Consider the following 26,305-nt stretch of genomic DNA (forward strand, 5'->3'; position numbering starts at 1 on the left):
AAGAAAAACCGATTGATGAAACGAGTGTAGTTCATTTATTTTCCACCACAGTACGGTTTATAATTTTATATGTTTGATGTTGATATTACTTTTATTTATTTTATTATCTTTATAGTCGAGAAGAAGAAGCCCTCGAGCACATCATCACAGCCCCGATGCTCATCCAGGATATATGTGTTGGAGACCCGTTTCACGATACAAAGGGTATGCAAAAACAAACGTTTGGTCATTTGTCACTACTTTCAGCATTTCAAGTATGCATTTTGCCCAAATTCTAACTTCAAAACATTGCTTTTAATTTCCTGCAATAAACTAGATTCTCACATGGCATGTTTTACGTGTAGGCATGCGGTGTATATTACTAGATACAACGCAGGAGAAGCAAATAAAACTATTTTTCAAAAATATTAAGCTGCCTGCATATTTACCATTTATATAAAATGATTCTATACTAACCATATTGTGTTTATTCTGCAACATATTCCTGTATGGAAATTGTGAACCACCTCGGGTTAATGAGACGGTCCAAAATGAGATAGTCCAATCTTTTAATATTTGGAATAGGTTGCAAATATTCACGTTTTCAAATATACTTGTATTAATAAATGAAGGTATTAGATATTTTTTTAATTAAAAAACGAGGAAAACGGCAATATTGCCAAAGTTGAAGCCCGATTCAAATGTATGTCGCTCATTGTCTTTAATACATGGCTTTCAAATAACCTTAATGTACCGAAATTAATGAATGAATTTTGATGATTTGTACGATCCTCCGGATGAGCAAATCAATTAAAAGGTCTTTAATACAGGCAATTTAGAAAATCAAATAAAGGAATTCGCTGAAAATACTGTAATGTTTGCATCACATTACCATGATAATAGCTTCCTCTTAACCGTGCATATTATTAATCACTCTTAGCAAATTGTCTTTACAATAAATATTATTAAATGTAGATGAACTGGATGAAGTTGAGAAACAAATGATGGAAATAGCAGATAAGATCGATTTTGGTGCAAAGGTTCTAGGATCACCGTTCCCTAAGCCAAATGAGAAGCAGAAGGAAGTTATCAAAAGTGCTATCACCAAACCATTCACCGTTGTTCAGGGTCCACCTGGTAAGGAAAACTAAGGGTGCATTTTATTTAACATACCCAACAGATATCAAGAGGAAGATGCGAGGTTAAGAAGACGTTGTGTAACATATATTCAGACAGAAGCGGGTGGTTACAGAAGCATTTAAATCACTTTTACTTTTAATTTCTTTCACAATTACCGTTCAAATGGAAAACTTTCTCAAATGGAAAAATCGTAATTTTTAAAGCCGCAATGTCCAAAATATGTAAATGTTGGTGTGAAAGATGGAAAGATAGTTGCTGATAAAAAAAAACCCTATGTTTTCCTCCCCCCTTGAGCACTGAAACAATTAGAACCGCTTCCCCGTTAAACTCCCATCCCCCCTAGCGTAAATATTGAACGGTGCCTTAACACATGTTCTTTTCAGAAATATCGAGAGAATACGAAGAAATTAACTTAATTGTACATGTGTATTTAAGGGAAAGTAGTATTTTTTTAAATATTATTTTCTGTCAATACGTTTTATTTCCGCATATAGGCACTGGGAAGTCTGTAACTGGAACATACATGGTGTATTTCTTCACTGAGATAAACGATGTTATGAAGCAACAATTACTATATTGTGGACCATCAAACAAATCAGTAGATATTGTCAGTCGTAAGTATAGGAAGTTTCCATCATCATCCAATACGTTTTGGTTACTCACGGTAACAATGTGTAACATAATATAACGTTTTTACGTTTTTGATAATTCCATTCGGTAATTATGATTGCTCTATTTTGTTATGTTTTATCAGATTACTTAGCGCGATTTAAAACTAAGATGAAGCAAGACAACGTACAAAGCCACCTGAAATTTGTAAGAGTATATAGTGAAGGACTTGAAGCACAACGATATCCTTACAATGGAATGGACAGTAAGGTCGACAAAGCAAAACTTGACAAAATCGATGTCGAATTAGAGAAATATGCTCTCCATGACAAAATTCGAAAACGAAATGGTCGGAATGTACAGAATATTCTATGGTTCGAATCTACGTTCCACCCTACTACCAAGAGATTTCCGACAGAAAGACAGATTGCTGAGTACAAAAAAGCAATACATGAAGCGGAGGTTAGTTATTTTTTATATACAGCTTACTCTATAAACCGAAACCAACTGAAGTCCTATACTTTGTCTAATTTCTTTAACACGCAAACTATATCACTCTTAACGTGGTTTACTTTTCTAAGTATAGCGGGACTAGAAGAGAAGAGATTTTTGGAATATGATATCTCTACAGAGAGTCATTTTTTCGGATCGAGCATGGGTAACCGGTCAGAATGCAAGCCCCCCAGGAAAATGATAAAGAGGGAGAAAAATGTTACGGGTACACGCTGATGGTTACAACTACGGGGTTATGGTTAAGGGTATGGGATGACAAGTGCAAAAATGACAAAAATGAAAACAAATTGAACAGTAACAAAATGAAAACGGGAACAAAATGAATAAGGTAAGAAATAAGCTAATCAAGAAATGTAAGAAAAGGGAAGGAAGCTAAAACTTCTGGGAACAGGATTAGATAAATTAATAACATGAAAACTAAAGAAATTCAAAAGCTACACAGCTAATATAAAAATGGGAACAAAATATGCAAAAGGAAGAAAGAAAGAAGATCAAAAGGAAATGTAAAAAAGACATTCAAAATTAATGGGAACTGGATTAGATAAATAAATAACATAGAAACGGAAAATCAAAACAATACAAAAATGGGAATAAAATAAGAAGAAAAAAGAAAGACAGAAGCTAAAATGGAAATGTAAGAAAGGACGGATTTAGATGAATAAAAGTTACCTTTTCAGTGGTTCTACCTGTTCAGTGGTTCTACCTGTTCAGTGATTCCTCCTGTTTTAGTAAACGCTCTAGCGCGGGCCGACGCGGAGCTCTGGCATCCCGCTAGTGAACATCATCATCATCGACAAGCAACATTACCATCATCGTACTCATTAGTTTATTGTTGTTGTTACAAAACAACAATAACAATTATTATCAACAGCAACATCAAAAATAAAAATCATTCGTTTTATTAATTTAAATTTCTTGTCATCTTCAGAAAGCAGAACTGCAAAAGTACAATATCATTTTGTGCACATGTAACTCTGCATGGAGTTTGCGAATCAGTGAATGCAGTATAGCTGAAGTTATTGTGGATGAAGCAGGGATGTGCTCAGAACCAGAAACACTGATACCACTAGTAGCCACAAAGCCAAGACGTGTGGTCCTTATAGGTGATCATAAACAGTTAAGGTATGTAGCCTATATGTTCGATATTATTGTTCAAATGCAATATTGTAGATTCCAAACTAGTAACCTGACACGATTTATGTATTTCCCCGGTATCTCAATCTCAGCTAATAAATACAAAATCGTAGGTGGAGTACTAAATCACTGTAAACAAGTTCTCAAGTTCCAAACTTTTCTAAGAACCAAACATATTAAAGCCGTGATTGCTTGTTTACATTTTCCAGTAGTTTTCATGTATAATCAAATCAGTTTTTTCTTAAATGATATTAAATTATCAAATTAATCAAATATTGCATTATAGTGGGTTGAATAAGGCTGATCTTTGGCCATAAGAGTCTTAACTAGCTCAATTTCACTGCGCTGAAATTAATTTCACCTCGCCGAAATTAATTTCCCCGCGCTGAAAATAATTTCTCCGCGCCCAAATTAATTTCGGCGTGGAGAAATTCTCAACCAATCAAAAAAGTATATTTTATGTTGTAACCAATAAAAAACACACCCAAACTTTGAAAATTCATTTGGCAGAGCTGAAGTTCTGAATTTCACCACGCTGAAATTAATTTTGGCACGCTGAAGTTCTGAATTTTGCCGCGGCGAAATTCTGAATTTCACCGCGGTGTAATTGACCTGGTCATTAGAGTCATAACTATAGCTCAATTTTGCCGCGCCGAAATTAATTTCACCGCGCTAAAATTAATTTCTCCATGCCGAAATTAATTTCGCCACGCTGAAATTTCCAGCCAATCAGTGGATTACACACTGTGACCAATAGAAAGACATGCTCAAAGTTTGAACATCAATTTTGACGAGCTGAAATTCTGTATTTCACCGCGATGAAATTGAACTAGCTCAAATTATAACCAATGAGAGTTCATCTTATACGCAAGTCAAGCCAACGGTGTCTATAAGACGAGGTCTGATTGGATTGAATTTCACCGCGCCGAAATTAATTGTGACCAATGAAAATCCATCTTAGACGGAGGTCAAGTATGATCTGCCAGAGTGGACAAAACCTCGAAAAAACCCATTCAGTTTTTTTTTTGTTATTTATTTATTTATTTATTCATTCATTTATTTAGTCCCCTATTCATTACAATGATGGAGACCAAAGATTGACCTTTATGCCCTTATAACTCAAAAGCTGCACATCGGATATAGGTCAATCTATACTTTTTCTGAATCCTAATAATGAGAGGAATACAATTAGATGTGGTTTTTTGTTTTGTTTTTTAATCCATATTCGCCCAATTTTGAAATTTGAGCCCTGCATTAGCAGCCATTTTGGATACATGCAAATTAGCATTTTCGCCTCTTTCATTTTTTCTCCTTTTTGAATATGTTGTTCAGGAGGGTGTTTAGAGTCACTAGCAAGCATTGGTGTTTCATTTTTGTGTAAGTGCACCTATTTTTGTACTTAAATTGACTAGTCTATTATTAGTATTTGTGTTCTTATTGTTTCAACAGACCTATCATCCAGGAACAAACAGCAAAACAATTGGGTTTGGATAAATCACTTCTTGAACAGTACTACGAAGATGTTAATATGCTGAATATCCAGTACAGAATGGTAAGTAACATGATATCGACGATTGGATTTGTATGAATGCGTTGAAGTTGATATCGTAAAGAGTAGATGTTAAAGGTTATCACCTATACCCTAACATATCAGGGAACACAAGATATTATTCTTCTTTCAATTACTTTTTAGATGTTTTAGATCCATAATATAATCATTAACCACTGAAAAAAGTGAAAGTGTCTTATTTGACTAATAATGTTTATTATTTGACTAACTAATAGTTTTATTTTAATTTTTAAAGATTTATCGTTCACAAACACAAACTATAAAATTACTGAAAAATAGGACCAAATCATTTGTAACCATTATGTCTAAGGTGTTACTGGTCATTGCAATTTAAGTCACATAGAACATTATTGCTTCAGCGTGCATTGTTTTTAATTTAAATTGAATGACAAACTCATCCATTATATTGAACAAGAACAATAGTTTTTACATTATATTCTCGACTCACAATTTTTGTTCTTTTTATTAACGCGGTAATATTTTTGAAGCATTATTCATTATTTTTTGAACTTACAATAAGGGGAAAGAAGAATCACACATCGCACACTAGCACAATGAAATTAGAAATGGAAACATAACATGCATAGGCAGATAAACCAGAGAAAAAAATCCGGACATACCTGCCTGTGCGGGGACGTATTATTTAATTGAATGATAAATATTACATTTGTAATGACTAATTATATTAATTAGTAAAATAATTTTCTGATATTGTTAATGATATGCACCAGCAAGAGATATTGATATCGATGCACAAAGAAAGAATAATAATAAAAGTGCAAAATATTTTTATATAATTATCATGGTCACATTTTTTCCAGCACCCAGCAATATGTGCATTCCCATCACAACAATTCTACCACGGGGCACTTGAGACTGGGCCCAGGGCTCCAAATAGCAAATACAAGCAAGTCTTTCAATCATGGGATGTTGGTGGTGATCATCAGCCAACAGTATTCTGCCATATTAAGGGTAAAGAAGAGACTGTTAATGTGGAAACTGACGAAGGGAATGAGAAATCGAAGTATAATGAGCCAGAAATACGACAAACTGTAAGTATAGTTCAATAGCTGCCAATGGAACTTGGAAGCTTTTGGTAGAAATTGAAAACTGCGCGTATGACCTCGCCAAACTGCAGACAAGTTACATGAAATTGGAACATACTCTATAAAAAGAAGTAAAGTTACGGAACTGTAAAACAATAAAGGATAGATAAAGAGCCGACAAATGAAGTAACAACAGAGGATGAAACTACGTCAACAATAACTAGAAATAACATACTTTTGTTAACAAGGCCACGTTTTTCATGATAATACAGGTACGGATTGCCAAGCAACTTGTTGAGAAAGGTGTTGAGAAAGAAAATATCGCCATTCTCACGCAATACCGACAACAGTGTAACAAAATCTCCAAAGCAATTGAGAAGGAGGGCTTAGAAGGGGTAGTCGTATCAACAGTGATTATAAGTCAAGGTAAACCGTACTTAATATTATTTTACTTAAGGGCAATATTTACGATATAGTACGTATAAGGATTTATAGAAATGCCCTTTAAAAGGGAATGGTCCTGTCAAGTAAAATTCCTTAATTCCATGAGTAATTTTTTTCCACAGCGATGCCCTAAAATCTTTCTCGAATTTCTACTTTTTGCACGTTTGTAATGCCCAATGGTTTTCTAAAACACCAGGTAAAAGACTAAGCCTAACTACTACTTACAGCAAAGACTCTATCTGATTGAAATTTTATTTACGAATCGAAATATTAGTGATGGTTGAAATTTCTCGTGTATGCGTAAATCATCGACGCATAAACTGTGCGTATGTCGTTATATGTCTTTATTTATACTACTAAAATATTGTTGATAGGAGGACAAAATGCCAAACATTACTTCAAAGAAAATATCATATTTTCATCAAAATGTTAACAATTTGAACGTGTTTGGTGTCAATCTGAACTTAAATTGAGTCACACATCATATTTCGTTGATTATAGCAAAATTCATCCACAAACAAAAAACATATCCAGCACATTTAATATCTGCCTAAATTATTCTAGTAAAATAAATAAAGTCATTGCTACTACTACTCTAGGATCTATGGGGGAGTTTGTGGCCATCTCTGTTGTACTCAGTCAACCATGATTTTATTGTTGTCCAAGTCAAGGGCTTTCAGAAAAACTTCTGAATTTGATCTGAATTTGCCTAACTTTTTCTATATAGGGCGTTTTTCAAAATGCCCGCCAAAATTATTACTTTTGACAATAGCTCAGTTTCTGGAGTGTATAGAGACACAATTTTGGTGTCTATACCTATGTTTTTACTACCAAGGAATCAAATAAGACCAGTTGTTTAGTCATTGGCACCTCCTTTGAGGCAGCCATCTTGAATTTCAAAATGGCCGCCAAAAATTAACATTGTTATTTATAACTTATTTATAAGCAAAGAGTCATAGTTTTGGTGGCTATACTTTTGTTTGTAAGGTCTAATAGTGTCCAATGGGAGCATTAATACTATCTTATTCATTAAGTTTAACATCCATATACATGATTTTGTCCATGCTTAAAATGCATTTTATATGATACAATACTATTCAAATCAGACCGAAGCTCACATGACTATTATTCTCAGGAGCCTCCAAAACTGTCATTATTAGGCATTAGGCAGTTAAACATAGGTTGTGATTGAAAGAAATCCCTACCAATTTGCCATTTGATTTGTAAGGAACGTGATTATCTTCAATAATAGTCCGGAATAATAGTTCATATTATATTGTCTATCAGGTCAGTTGTGCAGATTTCTACAGTTTCTACAGCTATCTGTCTTCTGACAATTGCAGAATACACTGCATTTTACCATTGCTGCACAAAAAGGACAAGTTACACGGGCACATTTGCCACAATGACACACCACACTCCAGCATGGCTCCTATGATCTCCATGATGTCGAAGAAAGAAGGTTTCCATTCTCATGTAGAAAATCATAGTCTAGTGGATTTAGATCCGCTGTTTGGACGTTGAGTTGCCTATCCAGAACATGCATGGTGGCATATGCATTGAAGAATGCACGGTAGATGTGAGGTTCCAAACCTTACCATGTTGGTGGCAGACTCTGGTGTGAAGCTGACTTTGAGAAGTGAAACTGATGTACTCTGAGTTGCAGAAAATTACTGGACTTGTTTCCAGCATCTATAACTTGCACCAAGTACTGTTCTGCCTCTTGGGCTTGTCTTTGATTAAGGCCATTGTTTTGAGATTCCCTTTGTGAATAGTGTCTCTCAGTTTTACAGATTTTTTTTTCAGACCCATTTAGTACATCGTTTCTGATTTCTTATGTCATCACCTGCTTGGTGACGATGTTGTGGAGCTCTGTGGGGCACTCTGCAGAGAACGGTGACCCTCCCTCTTCAATGTCCAAGTCTAATATAGTAGTATTTTGGGGTTCCTTGACTATAAAAACATATGTTTAGACACCAACGTCAGGTCTATGAACCTATAATGCTAAGATAAAGTCAAAAGTAGTCAATTTGGCGGACATTTTGAAAAAGCACATTCAATAGAAAAGTTAATCATATATATTCTATTAATCTACACTAGTAGTTTTTTGGGGGTTCCTTGACCCTGAAAACGTATGTTTAGACACCAACGTCCTGTCTCTATGAACCTCTAGAGCTGAGATAAAGTCAAAAGTAGTCAATTTGGCGGCCATTTTGAAAAGCGCCCTCAATAGAAAAGTTATTCATATTCTAAGTCTATACTATTAGTTTTTTCGGGTTCCTTGACCCTGAAAACATATGTATAGACACCAAAATCATATCTTTATGAGCCTCTGGAGCTAAGATATAGTCAAAAGTAGTTAATTTGGAGGCCATTTTGAAAAGCGCCCTCTACAGAAAAAGTTAGGCATATTCAGATTGATCACCCAAATTTTTCTGAAAGCCCTTGACATATACAACAATAAAATAATGGTTGATTGAGTACAACGGATTTGGCCACGAACTCCACCATAGAGCCAGGAGTATACTCTAATCTTCTATGTCTACAAAACTGCTGGCGAAAAATGTTTATCTCCCATATCATGGTCATCATGCATTCTAGCAGATTATGTTTTAACCCAATAATCAGTGAATCCCATAGCCTGGAGTGCATGCATGTAGTTAAATAGAACTCAGGACGAATCATATAGGTACAAACATAGGAACCAAGCTTGTCAACAAACATGAACTCAATTTCATGCATATACAAATTAAGCAAATTCCCATGCCAATCTGCTAACACTAGAGATATTGCAAAGAGGCGTTCACTGCTAACGCCATACGGGTTACGTATTACGACATTGTGCGGTAAAACGTCATAGTGCCGTTCACCAGGAGGGTGAAAGTGCATAGGAACAATGCCGGGAACTACGTCACGCTATTGTTCGACTAAGGCTACATCATTTTTAACGCATGCGTGTTCGTCAATACAGCTTTAGTCTCCTCCACCTTCGCAACACGGTACGTGGAGTGACTGGAATCACACTGACGGCGGAGGAGAATACTAACTGGTCAGACAATTTAATTCTATCAAGCATATAATACCTGAACAATCACCGTCATTTGATCGATTTACTACAGAATATATTGTATACACAAAATATAATTTTAAAATTGTAAACCTGTTAACTTATATATTTGTGTACTAAAGTATAAGGACACGTGAATAAAATCATGTAGAAGACAAAATGGCCGCTAATCCGTCTATTGTCTAGACTTAGACTACATCTTCCGGTTTGTTATGTAATATTAGGATGCCTATCCCTTTGTATCGATCCCTGCGTTCACATCCAAACTAGTCTCCTACCCAACCAGTTTGTATCGGTCCTAACGCTCGTCGTTCCTAATATGTTCGTGATAGCCTCGTACAGTCTGACGGGAGACTGTATCTAAACGCAATTGCAATAAGCTGATGGTGGCACTATGCTGAGACAAATATATCCAGGGATCGATACAAAGGGATAGGCATCCTAATATTACATAACAAACCGGAAGATGTAGTCTAAGTCTAGACAATAGACGGATTAGCGGCCATTTTGTCTTCTACATGATTTTATTCACGTGTCCTTATACTTTAGTACACAAATATATAAGTTAACAGGTTTACAATTTTAAAATTATATTTTGTGTATACAATATATTCTGTAGTAAATCGATCAAATGACGGTGATTGTTCAGGTATTATATGCTTGATAGAATTAGATTGTCTGACCAGTTAGTATTCTCCTCCGCCGTCAGTGTGATTCCAGTCACTCCACGTACCGTGTTGCGAAGGTGGAGGAGACTAAAGCTGTATTGACGAACACGCATGCGTTAAAAATGATGTAGCCTTAGTCGAACAATAGCGTGACGTAGTTCCCGGCATTGTTCCTATGCACTTTCACCCTCCTGATATATCTAAAGATGTAGGAAGCACCCATTGATTCACCTTGGGTGCATCGAACCAGAGAAGATGAGAATAGATTCTCATCTTCTCTCATCGAACCCACTTTCCTCGGTATTGATATGCAAATACGACTGGCTGTATATATTGCTCTAAGCATTCAGTCCAGATTAGCGATATTTGGGTTTTGCGGGCTCATTGGAAAATGAGTGGGCCTATTGTTCACACGTGTATGCTATTTGTCTAAATAAACTAAATAGAGTTTGGTGTTGGATGCCTTGGAAGTCGCCATGGTGTATATTATTCGAACAACAAGAAACAAACCCCATTATTATATAAATAGTACCCTGTTTACTTATTAAAGCAAAATGAAAATAGATAATATAACATGCCTAGTTCAATTACTACCCAGCAAACACAAGTATATTACAGAAAACGGGAAATGTCGGGTTAAAGGTTATGTGAGGGTCAAGGTTTTAATAACATTCAAAAAACATTTTGTTCAAAACTTGCTGCAAAACATTCTAACATAATAGACTTAAGTACACACAATGTTTGGCAAATGATATTTTACTATAACATTTCGAATTTTTGTTTAAAATGTTGTATTATTTTTTTCAGTATAACACGTTTTTAAAAAGAGTTTTCATGATTTTTATATAAACCGACATTGATATGTTATCAAAATGTTTTAACTAAAACCAAAAACATGTATTATCGTGTTTTAAAAACATTTTGGTGTTTGCTGAATAGTATCCATAAGCAAAACACTATGACAGCTGTTTAATGCAACTAAATAGCAATGGCGACAAATGACGTTGCACGAACTGGTGTCCCCCGTCCAAAACAGACCATTCATACCGCATTATGTCGTAAGACGACACGATCTTGCCTAAAACGCCTCTTCGTAAGATGATTTTTGGACGGCATTCTCCACACACAAATGAATAACCAATCTGCCCGTTCGAATTCGCGTCGAAAAAAAATCGAAATTTATTCACTTCTTCTTGTCTATACTAGGTCAAATTGTAACCCCCAAAATGGATTTTATTACATGTCGGACTCTACTTGTTCTATATGGATACATTGATTCGCTTCATAACACGACAAACATAACATTTTTTCTGCATTTTGTAATGCGTTTTTTTTGTCATTTTGAACGTCATTTTTTGCTACCAACCGCAACATAACCGCTTTACGGGAATTCTACGGCTGACTTATTTACAATGGATTTCACCCTCTAGAGGGCATACTAACTAGTTTTTGACTAATGTAGCATGCAGTTGGCGTTCCCGTATAGCGTTTCACGTAAATTTCGCAATCTCTCTAGTAGTATATAGTATAGTATATTTGCAGCCAAATGGCTGAATTACATGAATTTTACAATTTGATTTAAATAGTATAAAAACATCAAATAATATTTTAAAGACACATTTAGAAATTGTAAAAACATCAAATTACATTTAGAATAAATTGCACACGAGAAACATTTAAAATATAAAAAAAACACATCAAATATTGCACATTAGAAATACATGTAATTAATAATACCAAACAAAAATTAGACCATGGGGGATTACACAGAACAGACCATGACCAGCTGTTTTAAAAGGGGCTTAATTTGGAAACGGGGGGGGGGAATACATAATGAGCAGACCAGCTGCTTGCAAGAAAATTGGATTTAAATATTTGAAAAAAAAATAGATAAAAATGAAAAAGAAATAGCTATCACAGACAAAATTGCACTGAGCAGACCAGCTGCTAAAATGTTTGAATACCTGATAACATGGGGGGGTCAACTAAATTAACACAAGATAATATTCAAAAACAAGATAATATTCAAAAACCTGGCAGCAAAATGAGTTGAAAAAATACAATAATACAATTGCACTCAAAAACACCAAATTATTTGTTTAAAAGGTCAGCCATGTATGGCATGGGGCTATCCTGGAATCTTTTTGTTTTGCACTTGAAGTTCTTGAATTTTCTCATGTTTCTAAGGGTCATGACAGACCTATACTCAGCCGACGGGAACCAGGTGGAGAACCTCTCAGAGGTAGTTGTCTTTGTGGCAAAATCTCTGCATATTTTTCCCTCCGGCTGCGGAGTGGATCCAGCTCAAGATCTGCTAGAGATTTGGAGTAAGATATGTACTCCCTAATAGCAGTATGAGCCCAAATTAAAGATGTTATTAGACATAAATTCCACCAACATTGGGTGTAATAAACAAAGTAATTAAAAGATAAGAGACCCACATAGCACCCAAATGGGCTATTTTTAAGTGCCAATTTGAGTGAACTGAATACAATCATTGACGTTTTGTAAAAAGAAGTTACATTATGTGTGACTTGCTATAATCATGAGAGTGAGAACTATTAAGATCGGGATTAAATAATCAAATACAATATGTCATGTATGTCGTGGGCACTCGTGGCGAGTCGGTTTTATCGTAAAAAAGCGTTTTAGAATAAGTCCTTGAACCGATATTCATGTGCATGACATATTGACGGATGTGTGACGGATCCTAATAGATCAGCACGAGACCGTAATTAACGTGCACGACATGGTGACGGATGTGTGACGGATGTTTGGGAGGAAACTTTTCACGTTTTTACATACTGACGTATAACTTTGCAATCATTTTATTCATTTAATAGTAAATAATTCTTCATGTGATAGATGTTTCAAGATACTTTAGATACTAGTTTTTCACAATACAGCAACTTTTGGAGGATTTTACTTGTTAGTGTTCTGCTATGGTTGATCACAAATTGGCATACTCTTTGATCGCGTCTAACTTAACATTTTTCTGGCGGAGACCAACATCCTTCACTATGTAATGCACCCAATGAATTTTATCAGATATTCTCTTCACATAGGGAATAAAAGTCACACCCTTACCGTCGTTTTATCTTTTCAGTTTCTGTTTCCGTAACCGTAATAGTTTTTGTAAGTCATTGTTATTCTGAAGTGGTAGTCTCCCAGGTGTGGCCAATCTTTTATTCTAGCCTTTTGTTAGTTACTGAAAATTTGAAGCTCGTGAATTTCAGTTTTCGTTTTGGTAAGTTATATAGATTTTTTACATAAAACCTTGAGATGTGCGGTTGGGTGCTAATCTAGACAAAAGAAGAGTCTAAATTTTACGGTCCTAAATTCGCGGTAAATTGTACGAGTTCAATTGACTTGTGTTTGGTGTATATGCACTTACGCCTAGACGTAAGTGGCTCGTAAAAATTGTCTTGCATTGAAATATATACTAACCATTTGCCAAGTTATAAGCAAAAGGTTTTCATATTGGCGATGAAACGAGCGTCTAAAATAGTCAAATATCTCCCAATGAGGCGCGTACAAGTGGTGATTTGGTAATCATGTTTTATATTGAAATACAACAAAAGAATTGCATTGGAGCAAAGATAATGTATTCTATTCATTCGTATCACTGGCAAGCTAATCTGATAATTGGTTGGGTCTATATGCAAGGCTCGGGTTTATTTTAAATGTTTATTTTTGCAGAGCTTATTTTCAGTCATGGATCATACTGATAAATTTCGCAAGGGACGGAGAGGGAGGGAGGGAGGGAGGGAGGGAGGGAGAGAGGGAAATACTTGAGACTGAACAAGTGAGAGTGGGAGGGGTGAGGAAGAAAGAGAGGAGAGGGAGAGACTGAAAGACTAGAAAGAGAAGAACTCGAGAGGAGAGAGTAGGGACTGGGGAGGAGGTGGGAGACTGATCATGGGGGGGGCAAGAGGAAGCAAAATAGGGAGATAGACATTGATGGAAGGGCGACACTGTGGCCATGCATACGTGCTTTGGGGTTCGACAGGCTCATAAGCGGACCTTTTGTGATTTTAGGGCTTATTTGCAACGTTTTTACAGAAAAAAGTGGACTTTGTCATTCGGATTGGCATGCATTTTGTCAAATTAATATAGATTTACCAATGTTAAAGACGAGAGGGCGCTAGGCCATTAAAACACTGGTGTTAACATAATCTGTTCTCTCCCGATTTTATTGACATAAGCAATCACCTCTATTGAAATAAGCTGATTGGTACTTCAGAGTTAACAATGAAGTCAGATTACAGTAACTTACTGAATCCCTTGCGTTTTCGTATCTGAACAAAAGACTTACGGAAACTGAAAAGATAAAAAGACCCTTAGAACCCTTCAACTACCCGCTTTTGAGTATTAAGTTTTTTCGACTGTTTGCGCACTGCTTTTTGAGCCAAGTGGGTGTGGTTACCGTTATTGCTAAGAGTTCAAGTTCAAGAGTTTTAATTAAAATCTCAAAAGTTAGCAGATTTTTGTCAGTGATGAATCCGTCATTGTTCTTCCTGCCGACAAAGGCCGTTCTACTGATGTCATAGACAAAGAGAAATACATTAACCAAATGAACAATAGATATCTACCACCTCTCAATAAACATCATCTCTCAACTGCATCTCTTGAAAGAGCAATCGGAAAGAGCATCCGGAAAGAGCAAAATAATTGCAACAAAAAATATTCTGTTTTGGGCAGTTTCGGTTTGTAACTTTGTAAATAAATAAATAAGTTAATAAATGGATTTGTTTTCAAAATGCGCCTTCCAGTACATAAACTTGTTTGGCCGTGATTCAATCTATGATGGGATATGCAAATTTTCAGCCACCGGAAATGAAATGGCGCGGTATAGAAAAACACCAGTTTCTACGAATATATCAATCTGTCCTAAGAAATTTTGCAAGCATAGCAAACAAATCAAACTGAATAGGTTTTATAATACTTTGCAAGAAGTGTCAATTGTGGCTGTGAATATCGCAAGTTTACTAAGATAATGTATTATTTTCGAGCTTTTGATGTACTTTTGACCAATTAAAAATAATCCTAACAGGAAAAAATGTGCTTTTGTTCTTCTCTGAATTTTCCATGTATAACTTGCTTCTTAGATGAGAAAACGAGTATTTTTTTACAGTGGCGTAGTGTCATAGGGGCGGGTGGGGGTGGTGTAAGTGCCCCCCCTCAGATCCGGTGCCATGCCCCCCATGTGATGACCCACGTTACGCCACTGATTTTGTGACAGCTCGTTTTGTCGGACTCCGTCACTCAGTGAGCGAGTTTTTAAAAGATGATTACGCTTTATTGAATGGCGGGGCTATCGGCTCTGTTCTGCTTGTATTATTTCTGATGTTTAAATTTTAAAAATTGTAATTTCTAAATGGACATTATAAGAATGATAAACTTTTGAAACGTGCTCCTGTAGTCTCTCAGTATAAGATTGATAATATCCCATAACGTATTGTAGCTCTTTGGGGAATTTGATGTTTGTTGAAAAATGATTAGCAAATAAACGCAAACAATCTGCCATGTCTTTGCAATTCTATTAAACAAAACCATGAAAACAGTGACTTCCTTCTATTTTTTCTTCAATGCCCAAAGGAGGAGAATGGGACTTTGTTATCCTGTCAACTGTGCGAACATTGCCTTGGTACAAAATAGAAGAACGACCAACGAGAGGCTGGAAAAGGGCTAATCTTGGATGTATCACAGATGAAAACGAAATGAATGTTGCCTTAACACGGGCAAGAGAAGGAATGATTATCGTTGGTAAGTGTCGACGTATATACTATATTGCGTATATAATGGCTTATTGACAGGGGCGTAGCCGGGGGCTAACTACCCTCCCCCTCCCCGAATGTTTCAATGAAAAAATGGCGACGGCAAAGAGTAAAGTGTCCTCAAAATGACTAAATATCAGTGGGACAAAATATTTGGCAAATGGGAAAAAATTAGCGTTCCCCCTCACACTAAAATTCTGGCTACGCTACTGCTTCTTAACCACTGAAAATCATATGAAAATCATAAGTATTAATTGTTCAATCCATAGAGTGAACATATAAGCATTCTTGTTTCACCAAGAAAAGCATGATTTGGATATATTTCTGTGTTCTGTGTATTTATGTGTACAATCAATTGGGCTGGGCTGTTATTTACAAACAGTAATGGACAATGACCCGATTCAAATGTTTGGTAACCCAGCTCTTTAAAAGCCTTTTGTAGTTCATTCCGTAGCTGTCCGTACTCCATAACAGGGCTATTGATATCGTGGTCCACAATAGCTACCAATCAATCAAATTCGAAATGAAATATATAAAACATAATAAGTAAATGTCCCTTTGTTGGTACTCCATGCACTCCATTCTAACACAATGTTATTTAACTGTTTACAACATATTTTGCAAAAATGTTTACCCAAAATATTTTACAATGACGTTTTAAAAATATATTCACGACCCTTATATAACCCGACATTTAAACGTTATTAAGAACATTTTTGTGTTTGTTTGGGAATGTACATGGGTCAAATTTTCAAAATGCTCCAAATTGAATTAAAAGGGTATCTTCACAAATACAAAAAGGTATAGATTGCTATATAGGACCCAAAGAGTAATTTGTGATATTTTATAACTTGATTCAAGCATTTAACATTTTTTATCCCATTGTGTGACCTTTGACCTCAATACAATAATTCAATTTGCTCAAGGCCCTCTTGGATCCTGGTGGATTCTGAACTTACACACCCCTGGTTGTTACTTAAAAGTAAAAAGAATGATTACATTAGTAAGCAACTTCACACCCATATAGCCATTGTCCGCGACTAATGGACTCGGACTTAATTGAGGACTTGGGTCCAAAGTGCTCTAATTCTGACTGCAGTCAAACTGATAAATATATATTTGTTTGGATTTTCCAGGTGACAAATTTCTACTACAAACAGACAAGCAATGGAGACACCTCATTGATGGACACTATAAGAAAAAGGGCTGCATCATAGACGCCAAGCATTTTTTGAGTTGAAACACGGTCCCTGGTTGAAACAACATGGACGTGAGAATGTAAATTTTATACTCACATACCGTATATGAGCTACCTAAAAGCAGGAAGAGAGAATGCGAAACTTTACAAATGGTACTTCGAGTTTCTTATCTGTGGGCTCTTGTCTCCCAAATATTGATATGGTAGAGAAAAACATCTCCCAACAACATTTTGATATAAATTGTAAGCTCTTCAAGTATTAGTTACTTTCAATCGGTAATATACAAATATTAACTGTAGACTAACTGTCTACGAGGTGAAAGATAGATTGTTCCATTCTACGAGCCGGTATGGAACAATATAAATACCTCACATAAAGTCCGCAGTTATATGTAACCCGTTTTACACCAAAACCTGATCTTGTTATGACAATTTGATTGATAAGGTCGTAATTTGATACCAAATTTGCTACCACACTCAAAAACTCGTTGGGCCACTTTTGACACGTTCGTGTTTAGCAATCTTGTTGTACTACGTAAAATTTTGTAGTAGGTTTTTAGTTGTTTTAATTTATGGCGTATAGATTAATGACAAATGCTAGAAATTATTGGTGTCACAAAAGTAAAACTCAGTCAGTTTCTGTACATTAAGCCGGTTTCTTAAACGTTGTCGGAAACTTCCAGATATGCCCTTGCAAACGTGTTTCTTTCCCGATATCACTCAGTTATATGAGCAATGTTCATGACAATATAGAAACGTAATGTTTTTATTTTCAGCATTTAAAAAAAAGTAAAAGGCTAAACATTAGAAAGACTTCGTTGCTTTTCTTTTGTTCTGTTTGATGCACACTGCACGATAACAAGTTATTATTAGTAATATAACTACTGAGATACACGAACATGGTGAAAGTGGCCAACTCATTTTCTAGACGCTTTGGTTAATCAGGCATAACTTTTGAACCTGACCATTTAAGAAACCAACTAAAGTGCTTCTGGTAGCCCAGACATTATTTATAGTGTTTAATCCTCATTTTTCAATGTTACAATGTCGATTTTGACATGTGATTGACTTTGATATTTATAACTTACATGTGTATATATTATTATATTACAAAAATTGTGGTCGTGTGAAACATTGGACTTGCTATGCAATATCCCATTGTACAAAATGTATTATACAAAAGTATGTCTGCCCATTATTTTGTGCAATACAACCAATTGGTGCATTTTACATAAATGAATTGGTGCTTATTACAATTTTAAAAAGTGTATGCTTAATTTAGGACCTCATGTGCTAGGGTACCAAAGAAATCTGAAACAGTGTTCATGGTTTGTAAACTTTGAGCTACTTTCTGAGCATTTTCTATTCCATTAAACTTTAAAATATATTTGAATGGCGCACGAGCTAGTGTATATAAAAGCGAATATAACAATCAGAAAAGAATGTATTCAATACTATATTTATCCAGGACTTTTATCAGGACTTTTATCAGACTACATGTACCGTTTCAGTATGTAAAATTATCAGTCAAAAGTCAGTCTGAAAATAATAATAATAATATTGAAATGGCTTATTTTTGTGTGATACAAGAATATATTGCACTTGATACAAAAAAAATATTCTGTTACCACACTCAAAGTCATGCAATATTATAAATATAATTCGACGTTTTTTGCATGTTATTTTCAGTTGTGATTCTTCCCAGCAATTCTTATTCCGGTTCACGTTTTTTGTTTTGTCGCTTTTGCCCATATTACTCTGTAATGAAAATTGTCTAATCGAAGGTCCGCTGAGGTTATGACGTCATTGTGACATAATACTCGTGTTAGTACTTCTCATCAACAGCACCACATCTTTAGTACCAACTTCCTGAATTCATCAAACTTTCTTGTCTGCTTTCAAATGTGCTTTTAAAGACTCATTTAATGAAATAGAGGCCTAATTTGTAACATGTTATTTTACTTGTAGATTTAAGATTTGTATTATGTTTGTAAATTATTGTACTTGTACACTTTTTTAAAAGTTTATTTGAATGCATTTCAGTGTTTGAACTCATTTTGTTTGTTTTTCATTATTGTGTCAATTCGCCATGAGCATAATATTTTGACCTTAACAGAGGCGCATAACAAAATCCTTTATTATTATTGTTACTACAGGGTGTCCCAAAAGTCTCGATACCTTTTTGAACCGTCATAACTTTCACTACAAAATACTACAAACAACTTCGCTGTGCGTGCGTGCATCCCACGTGATGTGAAGACGCAATCACCGTAAGTGATATATAAGCACACCCCGTTGACCCGGCCAGCGCAAGACCCGTGGCTAAGTGTCTCCGATCTAGTGCTTGGCATACGAGGGGTCTCGGGCTCGAATCCCACCTAGAGCAATCAACTTCTTTGTTTGTTTTTCTCTCTATTCCTTCTTTCTCTTTCAGTCGCCAAAAAGCCCTTAAAACAGTTAAATTTGAAATAATCGGAGTCGGTCAATTACAAAAATCCGGCAAAAAAGTCACAAAGAACCCGAATCATGGTTACAGTAGGCCTACTGTGGAGAGTTGAACCCAAGTCGCAGTTGGTGGTGGTGAGAAGTGTTTCGCCCACTGCTCAAACCCATGAATCTGTCCTTCATAACAAAATGGAAACCAAAAACACCAAGTGGTGTTGATTTTCTCTTATTCTCTAATGCGAAATTCGCATTTTCTTATTTAATTGCATTTTGGGCCACTTTTTACGCTATACTCGCGTCCTTTCTTTTCTTTTTTCAGCACAAACTAAGAAATATAATGAGAGTATTATGTATGAAACCCGACATCGCTGTCATGTACGTCAACCAAACTTCACGTACAGCAACTAAGCGATCACAGCATTTTGTACTTCATAAAATGTAAAAGATTTTACACATCTTTATAACCCGCTTTACAATAATAAAATAATTTCAAAAACAAATGTAATGTCTTTTGCAATTTGTGTATTTTTTTTTACGCGCTTGTACGTCACTATCGCGTACTGTGTTTATTGTGTATTTCACACCCGCACCCCACCCACTCCACAGATATGGTCGATTCCAGCGAAAACGCGACAAAAATGGCAGTTTTTTAAATTACAATCTTTACATAATAAAGGAAGCACCCTGGGAAGTTAACTGTCCACGACATAACAGAGCAGGCAGATAGGCAGAAACGGCTGCATTTGAAGTCTTGGCCCCTGAGTGAGAGATTAGGTTAAAGACCACTAATTAGAGCTGGGCAGTTCTTGGGGGAAAGGACTATTTTCTTGCATGACATCTGAGTTTTGATAAAAAGTTTCGCAGTCCACAGCAAAGAAGTACATCCCTAGAAAGAAGAAACGGAAACAGCCGTGGATCTCTCAGCAGTAAGGTAGGAGCATCGGAAAATAGCCACTATATCAAATCAGAATTATGTATCCATATCAAATATATTACCAATTTAAGATAGTCTTTACTCCACTTATTTTTAATGTTTCATGAAAATTTAAACATTTCTTATGTTTTCCTTTTATTTTGTTGAAAATTCCCTAATTTTTTCTACAAATAATTATTGCTAGCCTAGAGGGAATGTGATATGGGTTCCATAGTTTGTGGGGTGGTTAATAAGCCTAATATCTAAATTCTCTCGCCAGATTTTTTTGATAAAGTGTTTATTTTTTTGAGAAAAATCATTTTTTCTATTTTTAAATTAGGGAAATCTAGAAACACCCATAACTTAAAATAGAAACACTTTATTAAAAAAAAAAGCTGGCACGAAAAGTTTCTAAATTTAATAACCTTTCATATGACACCTTGTTTGTTAAAATTGGCCCTATGTTTAGCTCAGACAATAATTATGAAATTGGGTCTTTCAGTGTTTCTAGATCAAATCAAGAAAATGTGAGCAAGTACTAACATTACCTTCAAATATCCCCTTTATTACTGGCCAATATATAGGAAAAAAAGTCACTAATACTATTTGGTAACATTTTTGTAATAAAAAAGATCCAAAAAGCATTTCTATCATCATCATCAGTCGGCTGCGGAGCAGGCAACTACAAGCTTTCTCCAACTAATGCGATCTTGGGCAAGCGAAACAATTTTGTTTGGCTTCAGTATCTCCCAGGAGGTGCTGGACATATTGTAAGTATAGTGTGCGCGGCCGTCCCGGCTTCCTCTTCCCATGTGGTGGAATATAAAGCGCATATTCTTTGACAGGCTCGCCATCTTTAAGACGCAGTATATGGCCGAGAAATTTGAGTTGATGAATCTTGACTCTGGCAACCAGTGGAGTGGTGTTGGTCAGGTTGTAGATGGTTTCATTTGGAATCCGATCCACACACTTGATGTTCAACATGACTCTGCAGCAAGATGTTGCAAATGCATTGACCCCGTCTTCCATGTCTTTGGTAATTACCCATGACTCGCACCCGTACAGAAAGACAGCAACACACGTTGTCTGAAACAGCTTGATTTTTGTTTCGATTGGCAGGGACGGGCTTCTCCAAAGGCGCTCCAGTTTCCAGAAAGCTACCCAGGCTAGTGATTTTCTTCTTTTTAGGTCTCCAACACTAGAGCCCATCTTGGAACCCAAATACTTGAAGTCTGTGACATGTTTGATGGTACTACCATAGACTTCAAGTGCTGGTTGAGCGTTACAGTTTGCAGTCATATATTCTGTCTTAGGTGCGCTGATGACAAGGCCTAGATCTGCTGCTGCAGTTGCAGTCCTAGTAAGCTGTGACTGGGCCCGGTCTATGGAAGATTCCAGCAGGGCAATATCATCAGCAAAATCCAGGTCATTCAGCATCCTGGCAGGATACCTGCTTGACCGACGTGGGTAGGTAACAATTCCAGCGTCAATTCCAGAAGTTGATTTCATCAGAAGGTAGTCTACCAGGATAATGAACCACCCATAGTGGGTAGGAGAACATGAAAACTAATATGAGATACTGTATTAGGATCACATATTAAGTATCATGTGAGAGTATACCCTTGTACTCCAGAAGACAGGATCACATATTAATATGAAAAAGCGCCCTCTGTCGTTATTAATCGTATTTAATGCGTATTTACAACGTTGTGAATAAATATTTGACACCATAGAATATAAAAACTAGTAATTTGATAAGTTAAAATAAGATTTTTAACGGAATAAATCTAAATAATATGATTATGCAGTTTATTCCGTTAAATATTTACCCCATAATTTCCCTCATTCTTCAGGCCCTGCCCTCTATCGGGTGCTAATATTGTCCTTGAGATAACGCCCGTAGCCACCCCAGCCAGCCCCATACCTCATTTCAATTTTTAACATATCCATATCCTGCTTTTTATATTCCATAGTGTCGCACATTAATATGTGATCCTGTCTTCTGGAGTACAAGAGTATACTCTCACATGATACTTAATATGTGATCTTAATACAGTATCTCATATTAGTTTTCATGTTCTCCTACCCACTATGGGTGAATGAACAGGAATGGTGCCAACACATCACCCTGAAGCACTCTAGTTGTTACTTGGAAAGGCTCTGAGATACTGCCATCTACCATAACGGCACTACTGGAGTCTTTGTAGAGCACCTGGATGGCATTGACCACAACCTTTGGTATTCCATAATGCCGCAGCACTGAAAACATGACGGACCTGTTGATGGAGTCGAAGGCTTTTTTGAAGTCCACAAAAGTGACTGTTAAGGGAAGTTGGTACTCCTTGAAGCCTTCCATGATCCTCCTCAAAATGTGTATTTGCTGAGCACAGCTGCGACCCGATCTAAAGCCAGCCTGGTTGCTTCTCAGTAAAGGATCAATGTGGGGTCGGATCCTGTTCAGAAGGATCTTGTTGTACACTTTTGCGGCAATGGACACAAGCGAAATATCACGGTAGTTTGTCACGAGAGAGAGAGGCCACCCTTCTCCGGTAGAGGAATGATTACATTCGTAACCCATTGACGTGGCGGTGTCAGCGTTGAGAATACTTCCATACAGAATTCGAGAATCATATCAATCATGCTATCCCCTCCTCCATGAAGTGCTTCTGCAGTTATAGCACAGTCCAATCCTGCTGCCTTGTTGGTCTGCATGGCTGCTATTGCTTTGACTACTTCTTCACGAGTTGGGGGCTCAGTGATAATAGGAAGATCTTCAACAGCTGGTGCAGGAAGTTCTGAAGCTGCTGTGCCACTGTCGTTGTTAAGGAGTGAGCTAAAATATTCCTTCCATTCCTCAAGCAGTTCATGGTCACTGGTTGGAGCTTATCCATCTCTCTATTAGATTTTCACCCCTTTCCTTGAGTTCTTCCCAGAAAGCGAGTGTATAATTTTCCAGGTGGTGGTATAATTCCCCATCTCGTCGGCCAGCTTCAGGTCTTTCATCTGCGTATTGAGGGTAGCAAGCTCATCAGATTTGATAAGGCTGGTGTTCAAGTTCCTCCATCTTTTTCTAGATTGACGAGACTTTGAAATGGAGTACCGCTTTTTGGCCTCATCCCTTTCAAGTTTAAGTCTGATGGTTGCATCTGATACCCAACTTGGTAGTCCGCATGGCTCTTGCTTTCCAATAACTTTCTCAGCAACTTCACGGACCGCTGTTTCGAAGGTCTCATACCTATCAGAGATGGGTGTGGTGTCATCCATGCTCAAGACCTGGAATCTGTTTGATAGCTCCAGCTGAAATTCCTCCTTTGTATCAGGATCTTGCAACTTCTTCCAGTTGAATTTTGGTCTCTTGCAAGGTTTTCCTTTGCTAGTTCGCAGACTTGCAGCTAGACAGATGCTCACAATACGATGATCGGAGTCCACTTCTACTGAGTTGTATGCTCGACAGTTGCGGAGAGAATTTACCCACTTGCTGTTTATTAGTATGTGATCTAACTGTGCATGGTTTGATCCAGCTGGATTTGTCCAAGTCCAGAGACGGTTCCTGGGTTGCGGGAATCTCATCTGGGCCGGTCTGAGATTGTACTCCTGGCAGGTGTTGACCAGACGCTCACCATTGTCATTTGTTGAATCATGGTAGCAATGTGGACCAATGACCCAAGGATGGGAAAGATGACTGTCTGTTCCTATTCTGGCATTAAAATTGCCGAGGATGAGATGGATGTTGTGCCTTTTCATACCATCCAGGTGGTCAGATAGAGATGAATAGAATTCCTCCTTGTCAGAAGATGTTGCGCACTCAGTGGGTGCATATACAACAGTGATGCTGAGCTGAGGGTTGCCATGGAATGTTACAAATAGTATCCTCTCGGAAACAGCTTCAACACTCTTAAGACATCTGTGAATGTGCTTGGACATGACCAGACCAACTCCTCCGTGCCTTTGCTTGGTAGCAGAACTGAATAATAAAACTCAGTTCCTATCATCTGACCAAAGATCATCGGTTGTGCTTGGTGTAATGAGACGATGTTCTTGAATTCCGGCAATGTCAATACCTGCATCAGCACAGCCCATGAATAGCTGATGCATTTTCCCTTGTTGATTTACAGAACGGACATTATAAGTAGATATTACAAGAGGTTTGAAGGTAGACATGCGACAATAATCAGGGCCAACAGTTCGTGATGGTGTGCCGAGTTCCCGCTGGTCCGTCATGAAGTCAATAGTAGACTGCCGCTCATCTACCCTCGGTATTTTCGAAGATTTGCTTGTAGTTTTCGTAATCATGAATTTTGCTGGGAATTATTTTGGTCCAGTCCCAGCAGCTTTACGGGTGATCAGCCCTGTTTCAGCTTATTTCTGGACACACAGCAGCCGATATCTACCAATATGTAGTAGTTCGCCCCCGATCTGGAACATGTTGGCCAGTGTTGGAAGGTTGACAAATGATGACATGTTCAACACCAGCCTAATGACCGTTGAGAAGTAAATCTTCCTCTTCCGCTCTTTGTCCCATGATGAAGATTTAGAGCCATTGGGATAGGCTACTCCAATATGAAGAGAATCAATACCGTCCTTGACCCCTTAGAATACTCAAGAAAATGAGGATGGAGTTTTGATGTTCATGGCAAGGGACCTTGGAACTAAACTAGCCCAACCAAAAAAACAGCACCCGATCTTACCGATCCTACCAAAATAATATTTAAACATAGTATCCATTTTCAAACTTTTATCAATTTTAGTGAAGGAGGCTTAGTGTCAAAACCACTTTATGTACAAAGTCAATGGGGTTTCCTAATGACAAAAAGTGGCATAACTCAAAAACGCTTTGTTGGCAAAAATTCAAATTTGGCAGGTAAGTTTTTCTCACCCAACTACACATCCTGTATCATTTTAAACCAAATCTGTGCATGACACCATAGCCGATGTTTCTAGCTGATGACAAGAGAGCAAAGGCAGATGGAAGAATAGAAGAATGGGCACACTTGTGTTAAGGAGGACAAAAGAAGTTACATCGAAAGGAAGTGGGTGGAAATGCAAAGATGTAAGGGTAACTCAAAAATAGCTTTTGGTATCGCCAAAGAACTTACTAAGAAGTGGACCCCAGGATGGATGTTATAAATGATGAGAAAGGTAACACACTTACCGAAAGTGAAGACATCAAGAGGCGATGGGTTCAGTATACAGGGTGTATCAAAATTAAGTATACAGTTTGAAAAATGCCGCTAGATTAAAAAGTACGAAGTCTGTGGTCAAAATTCTCTAGTTGATAACTTAATCAACATCATGTCCTCCTATAGCTGAAAAATCACTGGCGTGTGACCGATAATAAGGATTTGGTGTCTACATTTTGTTAACCGAGTACAAAAAGCAGTTGCGCGAAGTCAATTAACATCAAAACAACATACAAATCACACACAAAAAAAGTCTCACCACTTTCTTTACTGTTTACAGTTATTGAAAGTTTTAGTCTTAGTCGTCCACATGCCCACAATTTTTCTGTATGCAGATTTCGGCTCTTCTCAACATAGCGTTCACACCACTGTCCTGCCTGAGAATGTCAACTTGTGCAATTATGAGTCTCTGAAGTTCATCAAGGTCTGCAGAAGGACTTGTGAAAACATTGCAAAGTCTACTTCATCGCCAATGATGAAATCTTCCAGGAAACGTAGAGGATGGGCAAGAAGCCACTGACAGAACACAGTGCGACGTTCGTGATCTGCTTGCCGAAGTTGATGTCTCTTTATCGTCTGATAGGGATGAGATCGCAATTCATAAACGAGTTATTCTGTTAAA

General features: G+C 36.9%; 1 protein-coding gene across 2 annotated transcripts in view; it reads left to right on the top strand.

Annotated features, from left to right (window-relative positions):
• Positions 1 to 20,081, top strand: part of LOC140140159 (3'-5' exoribonuclease HELZ2-like) — a 106,885-nt gene extending 86,804 nt beyond the window's left edge. For both annotated transcript variants that reach the window (XM_072162017.1, XM_072162019.1), the window contains exons 31-40: positions 116 to 204; positions 955 to 1,116; positions 1,614 to 1,733; positions 1,874 to 2,190; positions 3,170 to 3,363; positions 4,825 to 4,927; positions 5,767 to 5,997; positions 6,264 to 6,417; positions 15,769 to 15,936; positions 17,084 to 20,081. In XM_072162017.1, coding sequence (XP_072018118.1) covers positions 116 to 204; positions 955 to 1,116; positions 1,614 to 1,733; positions 1,874 to 2,190; positions 3,170 to 3,363; positions 4,825 to 4,927; positions 5,767 to 5,997; positions 6,264 to 6,417; positions 15,769 to 15,936; positions 17,084 to 17,187 — 1,642 coding nt within the window. In that variant the 3' untranslated portion in view covers positions 17,188 to 20,081. The remainder of the gene's footprint in view (positions 1 to 115; positions 205 to 954; positions 1,117 to 1,613; positions 1,734 to 1,873; positions 2,191 to 3,169; positions 3,364 to 4,824; positions 4,928 to 5,766; positions 5,998 to 6,263; positions 6,418 to 15,768; positions 15,937 to 17,083) is intronic.
• Positions 20,082 to 26,305: the final 6,224 nt, after the last annotated feature.

This window comes from Amphiura filiformis, chromosome 18 (genome assembly GCF_039555335.1).
Source record: "Amphiura filiformis chromosome 18, Afil_fr2py, whole genome shotgun sequence".
In the NCBI taxonomy this organism is placed as follows: Eukaryota; Metazoa; Echinodermata; class Ophiuroidea; order Amphilepidida; family Amphiuridae; genus Amphiura; species Amphiura filiformis.